Genomic DNA, 12,447 nt, shown 5'->3' on the forward strand with positions numbered 1-12,447 from the left:
CCACACCAAGATTATAGCATCTTTGTTTCCAGTCCTGTGAAAGAAACCCTACCTTCTGTGTGCGGGGGGAAAGGTGTCACCCCCACAATGATTCACTCTCCCAACAGCAAAAATCACATCAAACGCACACGGCCCATCTCCAAGGTAAGGAACAGTTTTCATCGATTTTCGAATTTAATATTAGCTTCAGTGTTGTAAAGATAAACTTAATTATGTCGGCCAATTTGAATGGAGCTACTGGTAAATCAATTACATTCGTCAGCTCATATAAAGATGCCATATTTCAAGGTTTTAAATCTGATTAATTTTTATATATCTAGAGAAATATAATATTGTCTTTTCTGATTTGAATCGCTTAATCAGTGATCCTAAGTGGGCAGATGATTCAATTCAATTCCAATCTTGACGACAATGATTAAAACAGATTTAGAGCAACACTGTAAAGCTTAGTAACTGAAGGGCGGCATCGTCCAGTTGTACTTTCTCGGTCCCTACTACACCAAGTTTTTTAAAAGGAGGAAACTGATGGACTTTTCAGATGGAAGTATTTGTTTCCAGCTTCAAGGTTTACACTGTCAGTCATTCCCATACACAGAACAACCGCTATCCCAAAAAAATGCTACTAAAACGAAAACAATGGGATTATCCCTCTCATCATCCCATGTGACTCCAAGTCGTATGGGCAAAAAAGATACCATTTTATACAGTAGACCAAATAACTAGCTTATTTTATTTCACAAATGAGTGGTGATTAAACCATAACAAGATTCTCACAACTTAAAACAAAATGCAGAAATAGCTGACAACGCTTAGGTGCCCTGACCTGCTTTGACATGTCGTTGACCCTACACATATGAAGAAGAATTCACTTTCCAAACATGCCCTTAGAGTCTCAGAAATATGAAGTCCACAACATTTGCCTGTTGACCCTGTGAGCATGTTTTCTGAAAAAGGATATGTCCGAAAGTCGCTGTGAGCATCATGAAAGCTCGTCTCTGAATCAAAACAAAGCAGTCACAAATGTTCTCCATATCCCAAGAACGATTGGAGATTTTGTATGAACTAAACCACGAGAGCATTAAAAGCAGCAACAGAACAGATATTCACATACGTTCCCTTTAGAGCGTTTGAAGTATCTCTTAGTTTCTTACAGAGACACCAATGATGCTAGATGTAAAATGTACATATTTCTCACCCCACCCCAGCATCCAACAGTAGCAGCATTTTCCTGACAGCAAGAACTCAACCCTCTCGTATTTAGTCCACTCCTTACCTAGAAAAGGCCAGCTTCGGTGTTTCTGCACACAGAGAAAATAAGGGGAAAAGGGTGAACTCAGGAAGATTCAGCAACATTTGCAGTGGCCATACGAATAGCAACAAACCTTTAAGATTCTGAACGAAGTAGCGCTTGGTCAGGGGAGTAATCTGTTCTACCACCCTAAATACAGTAACATCCATTGCCAAGTCTTTGCCACCCTTGATGAACTCAAAGACACAAGCATCACCTTCCTCCAGATTATTGGCAAAAACAAAATCTGCCCAACCGCCCAAGAAACCAGATCTTCCTTCTTTGTAAAGGTAACTTACTTGCCATTCTCTCCCGTCTCCAGTCCGCAACATGAATTTTGCATCCTGTTGAGGAAGGTGTGCCTTCACAAATTTCAAAGGAATATGCTGCATATGCATATACATTAAATTACAAAGTTTCAAGCTCCCAAATATATTCTTTACCAAATACAAACTAACATTACCATGTAAAAGCCTCTAGAAACGAATGTTGCTTTCATGACCACAACAAAGAATGGATGGACAGACTGGAAAGCAAGTGCTGCAGTTTTTGTTCTCGTTTTCTCATCATCCGTCACAGGTCTCCTGCCCGAAACAAAAGCTCTTGTATAAGTGGACCTTTTAACTGTCACACCAGATTGACCTGCACCAGTTTGCAGTGCAGTCATTAGCAAATCACCATTAACTCCCACATCAAAATAATACAGAATCAACAATTTTCATTTTGAATAACAACTTTGCAGACTCAGCCTGATGAGGTAAACCAGAAAAAAGTTGTGAAGGATCGACCATCACAGTCTAGTATTTGGGGCTAACTTACTGCAGGATGCACCATAAAAATGGATTCTTATATAGAGGTGCATGTGCCTGCATCCCATAACCTTTTAAGCATTTAAAATGCAAAACCGTGATGCTAAATAGTGTACAGTATGTTGTTCTCAGGACATGTGCTTGCAGACGGAACACATGAGCAAACAGGAGAAGAAATCATGCTCAATATCTTGAAAACAATGAAGAGATATTACCAGTTCAAAGTTCAAACTATTGTCACACTTTATCTTTTACGGGTTTTAGACAGCGAGGTCCTTCAGGAATAATGCCGCAAAGTTGTTTCTTTTATTTTTTTTTGGGAAAATGGAAGCAAATTTAAAAAAACAATTATAAATCCTAAAAATAAAATGCAAAAAATATGAAAATAAAAATGCAGTAAGAAAGAATATGAAAAACACCAAAAACCCGATTTTCACATTTTTTGTTTATTTTTTCATTTTGGTGTCTTCTTCAAAAAACAGGTCTTTTTTTGAGTTTTTTCCAGCTAACCTATTTTTTACATATAAAACGTGCTTTATTCAAAAAACAAACATCTCTTTAAATGGTGCAGTTTATGACAAATGCCTAAAAACAGCAGTAATGGCAGTTTTAGATTTTTTTTTTATTTATTAACCACAATATCATTCTGTATACTTTTAGGAATTGTCTCTTCTTAATAAACTTGCTAGTTCAAACTACGAAATCCGTCTTCTAATTTGCTCTCAGAATGATAAACTCTGGTGTTATATCAGAAGAACAGAAATCATGTGCCTATATGTCAGCAGAAACAATCTGATGAATATATACTGTTGAGGACCCATTCCTAAGGATGTCAATGCATGAACACAAATCATGTGCTTGTATGAGAGTGGAAAAAGTAATGGTTATATTATACAATACTCTCAAACCTAACACTTGTTTGCCAGTAAACCCATGCACAATTATCAATTAAACCATAGTCTCAACTCTCAAGCTTGCTTTTATATGTATATATGTGCCTATCTAGATTTGCAAGTTGACACCTGCATCTTTTCAAGTGCTTAGTTTCTGCTACGGTGCTACCACATGTTAAAATATAAATCCTTCACCAGCACGTTGAAGAGGAGTCTCTTAGGATTCCACCTCCTTGTAGAATGTGTTAAAATATTTAATGTCCTTGTAACATGTGAAATCTCCTAGGATTCTACGATTGGAGACTCTTAGAATTCTGAAAATGAGATTATAAATAGAGGCCGTGCAAACCATTTTGGCTACGGCTTCTTCTCCTCAGTTTCTTCTTGTTTTCATTCTCTCTCTCTCTCTCTCTCTCTCTCTCTCTCCTGCGTGAGTGCTGTTTTCGGGTTACAGATATTGGTGCTACATTTCTATCATGGTATCAGAGCGCCAGGTTACGTTATCTCTACCAAACGAAATGCCCAAACAGGTCTGATCTGGTTAGAACTCTTTTCTCATCTTGTCTCTATCCTGAATTTACTTTTCTCTTGCGCAATTCTTGTTCCTTTTTCTTCTTGCTTACCAAGGACACATCTTGTTATATCGTGTCTTCTTTCCCTCTCATCTTCTACCTATATACCATTCCTTTCTGCTGTCATGGAAAACCTTTCGCATTCTGGCATGTCCTCAAGTTTTCTTCCTCACCTTATTACCGAAAAACTCAACCATGAGAATTATCTGATCTGGAAAAGGCAAATCATGCCTTTCATAAGAAGTCAAGGCCTCTTTGGACATCTCGATGGTTCAACAAAGGCTCCACCAATATCCGTCTTACAGGAAATAAAAAATGAGGCAGGAGAAGTTATTGCTGTTCATGAAGACAACAATCCTGAACATGCTATGTGGATGAGACGTGATCAAAGTCTGGTTGCGTATATTTTGTCCACTTTATCTCAACAAGTGTTACTTTCAGTTTCTGATGATTGTACTGCAGAAGAATTATGGGAAACCCTTGCTAATACCTTTTCCCAAATATCAGAAGCTCGAATTATGTACTTAAAGAAAGAATTTCAGAATTTGAGCAAAGGTTCAACGTCTATCATGGATTATTTGGGGCGTATTAAGGCCGTCGCAGACCAACTTGCTGCCTCAGGGAATAACATTTCTGATAAGGAAAAGGTGCAGCAAACCTTGAATGGACTTGGGCATGATTATCATGCTTTTATTACAGCTCTTGAGGTCCTTCCTGTTCTGCCTTCCTTCAACGAACTACAAGGTAAACTTCTCCAACATGAAATGAATATGAAAAGAGTCATTGAAAGGACTGATCAAGGGAACTCCCAAAATGTGTTGGCTATGAATGTAAAGTTTGGTAAGAGCCATGGGAACTCCAACCATGGTGGTCGTGGCATTCTACCAACACCACATAACCAAGGTATGTCTCCTTTGGATACTTCAAGAAAAATACCAATTTGTTTTCAGTGCAACAAGAAAGGACACATGAAGGCACAATGTTGGTTTAATCCTCAAAATAAAAACAAAGGGGTAAGACATGATTATAAACAAGGAGGACAAAGTTCTAAATCCACGGCTGAAGATATGCAACAGCTATTGATGGCCGCATTCTCAAAGATGACTATAAAGCAAAATGAGCAGGGAGAATGGTTCTTGGATTCAGGTGCAGCTACCCATGTGACAGGAAATGCAGGTAAATTGACTAACTTATCCCCTCATTACGGTAGAAGTTGCATTATAACAGGTGATGGAAAATCTCATCCTATTACACATATTGGAAATGCACATATTCCATTGTCATCCTCGTCTCTATCACTGTCTAATGTTGTTCTTGCTCCCAATATCAAAAAGAACATCATATCCATTTCTAAACTCATTGATGATACAAGCTCTTCTGTTGAATTCACACCTTCTTCTGTCTATGTCAAGGACCTCCAAACGAAGAAAATGTTCGCTAGAGGGGAGCGTCAAGGGAATATGTACGTCCTCAAGGAATGTCTACCCAAGGATTCATCCACTTTTGATATAGGATTGAAGACATTTTCTCTTTCTCATAATGCGTCATCAGTGCCAAGTTCTTGCCATTTTCAATCAAAAGTAAGGGGCCCTAACCAATTTTTGGAGTCTGATTTGTGGCATAGTCGGCTAGGACACTGTGGTCGACATTTCATTGAAAAACTTGTCACAGATAGTCTCATTCCAAGATCAAGTTTACCTCTTACTTCAAGTGTCAAAAAATGTTCAAGTTGTGGACTTTGTAAGAGTCATGTTTTACCTTTCCATAATATAAATCAAAGGGCTTCCAAACCTTTTGAAACTATTTTTTCTGATGTATGGGGGCCAGCCCCTATTGATTCCATGTCTGGGTCAAGATATTATGTCTTATTCATTGACTCTTACTCACGTTTCACCTGGATTTACTTCATGAAACACAAATCAGAAGTACCTCACATATTTCGAAACTTCTATGCCATGATTCAAACTAAATTTTCATCCAATGTGGTGCATTTTCAATGTGATGGAGGGGGAGAATATTCCTCGCTTGATTTTATTGAATTTCTACGTGAAAAAGGGATAACTAGACAAATTTCCTGCCCTTACACACCACAACAAAATGGTGTAGTTGAGCGGAAACATCGACATATAGTTGAAAGCGCCATGAGCATGATGCATGATACTAATGTGCCCATTTCCTTGTGGACTGAAGCCTTCCATACTGCTGTATACATAATAAATTGTTTGCCTATGACACTCTTGATGTCTAAATCGCCATATTTTACACTCTTAGGCAAACAACCTGATTACAAGAACTTGAAGGTTTTTGGTTGTGTATGCTATGTTCACGTTGATGCTGCCTTGAGGAACAAGTTTCAAGACAAAGCTATTCAATGTAGATTCGTTGGATATGCTGATGAATATAAAGGTTTTCGATGCTATGATCCAACAACTAAACGTATCAAAACTTCAAGAAATGTCATTTTTGATGAACATAGTTTTGATAATACAAATGAAATGCCTATGACCATTGAATCTTATGATCCCTGGACCAGTACACAGTTATTCAATGCAGATCCTGTTATAGAAAATGATGTGCCTCAAAGTGAAGATTCAGAGAGAGCAATACAACCGTCGGATATGGCTCAAAGTGAAAATCAAGAAGATCCAACACAGTCATCAAGTCATCACGAAAACAATAATGAACAGAGCAACGATGCACATCGGTATTCGGGTCTTATCTACAGTCGACGACTAAGGGACAGAGATGCTCACAGTGAAGAAGACAACATGCCCCACCTTAGAAGATCCCAACGCATTCGTCATCCCATTCACAGGTGGGTTAGCTATGATTCTTTATCACTTGATTTTCAGTTATTCATGGCAAAAATTGGCAAGGAGGAAGAACCTACTTCATTTGATCAAGCATCAAAATCACATCATTGGAGAAAAGCTATGAAAGAAGAAATGGATGCCTTGCATGAATGTGGAACATGGGAGATCGTTCCGAGGCCACACGAAAAGAACGTAGTGGGCTCCAAATGGGTATACAAAATTAAATACAAACCTGACGGCAGCATAGAAAGACACAAAGCAAGGTTAGTAGCAAAAGGGTTTACACAACAATATGGAGAAGATTATGATGAGACATTCAGCCCTGTAATCAAAATGGGAACAATTCGCGTGATTATATCATTGGCAGTTGAATATGGATGGAGACTACATCAAATGGACGTGAAGAATGCTTTTCTTCATGGTGATTTAAGGGAGGAAGTATATATGGAACAACCTCCAGGATACACGAAAGGAGACTCTCATGCATGGGTTTGCAAACTAAGAAAATCTATTTATGGACTTAAACAGGCCTCACGTTCGTGGTTTGACAGTTTCTCTTGCAAGATTCAAGAATGTGGTTTTCGGAGATGTCCTCTAGATCACTCTCTTTTCATTTATCGAAAGGAAAACATATTTACTTTACTTCTTATATATGTTGATGATATTGTTATCACAGGCAATTCAGAAAAACACATAGAAGAAGCTAAAGTTTTGATGATGCAAAACTTCAAAATGAAAGAGCTTGGTGATTTACGATTCTTTCTTGGAGTGGAGATTGATAGGCACAATAATCGCCTCACATTGACACAACAGAAATACACGTTGGATTTGTTGAAAAAGTCAGGTATGTCTGATTGTAAGCCTGTTGGAACTCCTAGTGTTCTAAATCAAAGACTAAGTGCTCAAGATGGGGAGTTATATGAAGATCCTACGCAATATCGAAGTATTGTTGGGGCACTTCAATATCTTACATTTACTAGACCAGATATTATATATGCTGTGAATCAAGTATCCCAATTTATGCATGCACCTAGAGATACTCACATGGATGCTGTCAAAAGAATATTAAGATATCTTAAAGGGACAGCAGGAGATGGCTTAGTTTATGGTAAGAGTGAAAATATAACTACTGGACATCAACTTATGACATTCACAGATGCAGATTGGGCTGGAGATCCCGATCAAAGAAAGTCCATTTCTGGTTTTTGTATTTTCATTGGACGTAATCTTGTGTCTTGGAGTTGTCGAAAGCAAAAGGCAGTAGCAAGATCCAGCACTGAAGCTGAATACAGATGCATGGCTGCAGGTACTGCTGAAGTTACATGGGTTAGACATTTGCTAGAAGACATTGGAGAAAAGATTAAAACATCAATGTTAATGTGCGATAATCAAAGCGCTATTAACATTGCCTTTAATCCCGTACAACATGGTCGAACAAAGCACATTGAGATTGATCAACACTTTGTTAGACAAAAGGTGGAAGACAAGGAAATTCAGCCTATTTATGTTCGTACAGATGAACAAGTTGCAGACTTATTTACAAAAGGATTAACAAAGGAACGATTCTGGTTTCTAAAAGGCAAGTTGTACATGGTGCAAAACCATGCACAACTTGAGGGAGGGTGTTAAAATATAAATCCTTCACCAGCACGTTGAAGAGGAGTCTCTTAGGATTCCACCTCCTTGTAGAATGTGTTAAAATATTTAATGTCCTTGTAACATGTGAAGAGTCTCCTAGGATTCTATGTTATAGTTAATATCCTTGTTATATGGGAAGTCTCCTAGGATTCTATGTTGTAGTTAATATCCTTGTAATATGTGAAGTCTCTTAGGTTTCTATGATGTAATTAATGTCCTTGGAGCTTGTGAAATCTCCTAGGATTCTACGATTGGAGACTCTTAGAATTCTGAAAATGAGATTATAAATAGAGGCCGTGCAAACCATTTTGGCTACGGCTTCTTCTCCTCAGTTTCTTCTTGTTTTCATTCTCTCTCTCTCTCTCTCTCTCTCTCTCTCTCCTGCGTGAGTGCTGTTTTCGGGTTACAGATATTGGTGCTACATTTCTATCACCACATGCCACTAAATTGTTTTCCAATATGCTGCTGATCGGCATGCAAACAAAAATGTCAACATCCCCCTTCCTAGTAAAACAACAAAATCCTACCCACAAACTTCATTTTAGAAGCATCAGCAACATTGTTTGAAATGTTGTGATATTACCATGAAATAATATAGGAACAAATGAATGGAAAAATATAATATATCCTCATTCTATTAATGAGAAACTTCAGAATTTCTATGTCTCAATGATACATACTGGATTTCTAAACCAACAACATCCCGAAATTTTACATTGCTAGACATTACCAAGACTGACTCATGAGTATAAGTGTATAACTACGAAGCAGATGGGGCACAAAGGCACAAAACTGCCCCATGCATTTTGGTTAGATAGCAGTACAGTATGATCAGTAGCCAAATACTTCATTGCAGATGCACATACCATCAACTCATCAGGTAGACCAGACCACCCAGACGTGTTTTGCCATCAACTCATCAGGTAGACAAGACCACCCAGACGTGTTTTGCTTTGTCATTTAGTAGAATCATATTTTCCACATAAAGTTTGGATGTAAAAGCCTCACTAAAATTTTAACAACGTCTTTGTACTTTCCTTTCTACATTTTTCCATTCTAAAATGCATTTTTTTATGCTTAAACATAAAAATGCAAATAGACATGAGAAATAGCCAAAAATGCATATAATTTTACTAAAAAAATGGTGCACAAAGCAATACAACAGTCATGCAAGTGGTCTGTGTGTGTGTTTGTACATGGAATCTCTCATGTAGATAGCCTCCATAAATAAAAAAACAAAATTCACCTGATTTTAAGATTTCCAAACAACCACGTTGAGACTTAGGACCATTCCACTTGGCAGGGCGTCCTGGACCACCATTTGGCTTTTTTTTAGCAGCAGGAAAGGAGAACATCTTTTGGTCAGAGCTTGAGGCCTGTCTTGCAGAAACCAGATCATGTGACATACTTGGTTGTGCAGTTTCCCCCTTTGAAGAACTAGCAATGCGCTTATTTTCTTTTCTATATGTTGTCCCAGAGCAATATTGGACATTTGGCAGCTCAGCAATAGTAATGGCTTGTTCTCCTCGTTGAGTTATGAATTTTTCATCTTGGGAGTTCTGCAAGAAATTATTTTGCATATCCTTCTCCGCCACATCAAAGTCTAGCGATCTCAGATGAACTGGTCCTCGTATGTTATTCAGTTCATTATGCTGATCTGATTCATCAGAAACCTTCCTCTTCAAAGAGTAACTAGAATAATTTTTAACCTCAGAGCTGAAGTTCCTTGCTTCTGAACCATGAGCAATTGAGCCTATGTTTTTCCCATCTGATGAAAACATTGCCACCTTATTTTCCATTCTTTTGAAGGATTTAGAAATACAACTGGAAAAAGGTGAAATGCTGACTCTGTTAGTCGACTCTCCTGATTGAGCACAATGTTCCCTGTCGAGAAGAAATCTGCCGGAACTATGTTCTAGAAAATTCTCTCTTCCAGTCAAGGACAAGGATCTCATGAAATGTGCTTTCCGCAGCCCTTCAGATTCATAGTTCATATGAAATTTCGGTGGCACATATCCATGGGCTCCATCTGGTGATATGATTTCAACCAAATCTTCTTCTGATTCCCCTTGTGCCAGTCGTTCTCTGCTCCCATTCACATTTTTCAGGCTCATAACGTAGAATGTATCTTCTCTTTCACATCCAGTATCATCGAATATCTGAACTGAAAATTGAGAAGCACCATCATATCTGAAAACTAAAACATCGTTTTCATTTAAAGAGTGCTGTTCTACAAATTCCTGCCAACCGTTCTCAAAAGAGAATCTGCCACCTGCTTTCTTCAACTGAACATTCCAAACGGTGCCGCTAGGACCCCTTAAGAAGACAGTTTCATGTTGCTCTCTAACAATACGTTGTACAAAATTTTGTGGGATTTCCTACAGGTCATTATAAGCATTACTTAAAGAAAAGCATGTAAAGATGCACCATGGATTGTTCAGTTGACAGGTGACTACAAATAATAATAACTATGTTAATCATTTCAAAAGAAAGAAAAAAAGGTAAAAGTGAAAAGGTCATAATTTCACATGCTTTGCAAGAGAAGGCTGTACATAGTGACTTACTAACTTAGTTGAGAAGTCGCCTACGAGAACCTTGAGAAAGTAAAATCTTCGGGCGAGCCCATGTCTCCAAGAAAAATGGTCTTTCCATTTCCTACACTCATCAGACATCATCTTCACATTCACAAAAAACTTGTTTTAAGAAACATTTTAAACAAAGCCAAGAAAGATAATACAAGATATTAGGTTTATTGATAAAATATGGAAACTTCATCTAGAAATATGACTAGAACATATTTTTAAAAAAACTCGACGATAGCAGCACCCCATACGTGACAAAAACTGAGCTCTATTTCTGGGTGATAGTTGATTGCAAGTACTCTGCATTCCGCACCTAACTAGCTAAGTGAATAAAGTTAAAACTGGGTGACTAAGAAAATTATTTTCAGTTGAAAAATGAATGTATCTATTTATGCTGCTCAAACAGAAAGTGTAAATAAACACAGCACACGTTGTCCAGACCAAAATAATGGCATAGACAACCAGTTAGAGGGAGATAAGAATGCACTGACAAGTACAATTAACAAGAAGTAGGTGGAGGAGAACACATAGAATGAGGAGAACAGCAATGAAACTGATTCCTCATCTGTTGACATCTATTTTGAATCTCAAAATGTCCCAAGAAAATTTGACCTAAGAATGCATTTGCCCCTTCACTCTTTCCTACAATTCAAATGGCCCTTTCACCAAAGGTTACATTTTGTCCACTAAACTCGGGACGCTGCACTTATTGTTCAGATTCATAACTTGGGCAAGGAACGAAGGCACTGCATGCAAATTAAGCTATACGATCCAGCAAAGAAACAGAGACAAACTCAAAATCCCCCAGCATCCGAAACACATCCCTAGCGATAAGACAAACAGGAAACAGAAGAGACCAAAATAAACAATCTCTTCCACTGATGGCCTTCTTTTCGGTCTTAGCTTTACTACCTTACTTTGAAAATGATAAAGAACACTTTCCTAGTAGTGACTAACCAACTAAGCAATAAAACTACGAACTTCCCATGAGTCCAGTTAGCAATGTAATCCATAAATCCTTTGCTGCCATCACAAAGACTACCTATTCAGTTGAAGACACTACTCAATATGCACTTCGCCAATCTTATCGAACAAAATGAACCAACATTATCATCCCATTCCAACCGAAAAAACACACAGATCCTGACAGGATTACACTAATATTATCCTTGATTCTCAGCAACTCACGGGAAACTTTTCCCACCTGACACATGGGCCACAAGCAATAACATGGAGCCCCAAGCTCGTACTATACTCATCAATCCAATAAAGAGTTCACCATTTCCTCCTCCAAATCGGCTCCCCAGTGGGTAACATCAGCAGAAAGCAACATGAGAAACAAACACAAGTTGCTTTCAGAACATCCAACATTCATGATCCCCAATTTTTTTTCCCAGACCAACAAATTGAACATACACATTCAATAAAGATAAGCCTGAAGGAATCAAAAACAGAAACTGAAGCAAAAAAAAAATTTAGCTGTACAGACTTTGATGGAAGACCAACAATCTGAATCACCATCTGACAAGGAGAGAAAAGAACCAAATACCCGTTAACTGAAAACGACGCCATACAGGTAACACTCTAGAACTAAAACCTTGGTCAGGGATAAAAATAAAAAAAGGTAGAAAGTAAAAAGGAAAAAAAGAAAAGAAAAAAGAAGAAAAACCAACCGCCGACATCTTCAGGCTAATCCCCAAGGCCTCCTCGCCTTCGGCATCTCCCTCTCACATCCCACCATAAGAGAGAGACAGATACAGAGCAGGTAACAACAGGGTCGCTTCCGCCGAAGGAAGGTTGAGGAGAAGGTAAGCCTCTTTTTTGTTGCCACCTTTTTTAATAATAATTATAA

At 38.1% G+C, this 12,447-nt stretch overlaps 1 protein-coding gene across 2 annotated transcripts; it reads right to left on the bottom strand.

The window, feature by feature from the left end:
• Positions 1 to 697: 697 nt before the first annotated feature.
• On the bottom strand, positions 698 to 12,447 carry LOC116251340 (B3 domain-containing transcription factor VRN1-like). Of its 2 annotated transcripts, XM_031625544.2 has the most exons (6): positions 12,269 to 12,447; positions 10,578 to 10,688; positions 9,260 to 10,391; positions 1,752 to 1,930; positions 1,383 to 1,674; positions 698 to 1,298 (listed from the first exon to the last, which is right to left on the bottom strand). In XM_031625544.2, the coding sequence occupies exons 1-6, from the start codon at positions 12,275 to 12,277 to the stop codon at positions 1,270 to 1,272; spliced, it is 1,752 nt and encodes a 583-aa protein (XP_031481404.1). In that variant the 5' UTR covers positions 12,278 to 12,447; the 3' UTR covers positions 698 to 1,269. The 2 variants fall into 2 exon arrangements, with proteins under 2 accessions (XP_031481404.1, XP_031481405.1); XM_031625545.2 differs by lacking the exon at positions 10,578 to 10,688 and having other exon boundaries at positions 12,269 to 12,445.

Source organism: Nymphaea colorata, chromosome 3 (genome assembly GCF_008831285.2).
Source record: "Nymphaea colorata isolate Beijing-Zhang1983 chromosome 3, ASM883128v2, whole genome shotgun sequence".
NCBI lineage: Eukaryota > Viridiplantae > Streptophyta > Magnoliopsida > Nymphaeales > Nymphaeaceae > Nymphaea > Nymphaea colorata.

What these genes read in the sequence shown, in the direction of transcription:
- LOC116251340 (XM_031625544.2), bottom strand. An exon ending in TTTCTAGAGGCTTTTACATG is followed by an intron (nt 1,675 to 1,751) that starts GTAATGTTAGTT and finishes ATGCATATGCAG; the next exon opens with CATATTCCTTTGAAATTTGT. An exon ending in CTTCGTTCAGAATCTTAAAG is followed by an intron (nt 1,299 to 1,382) that starts GTTTGTTGCTAT and finishes CTCTGTGTGCAG; the next exon opens with AAACACCGAAGCTGGCCTTT.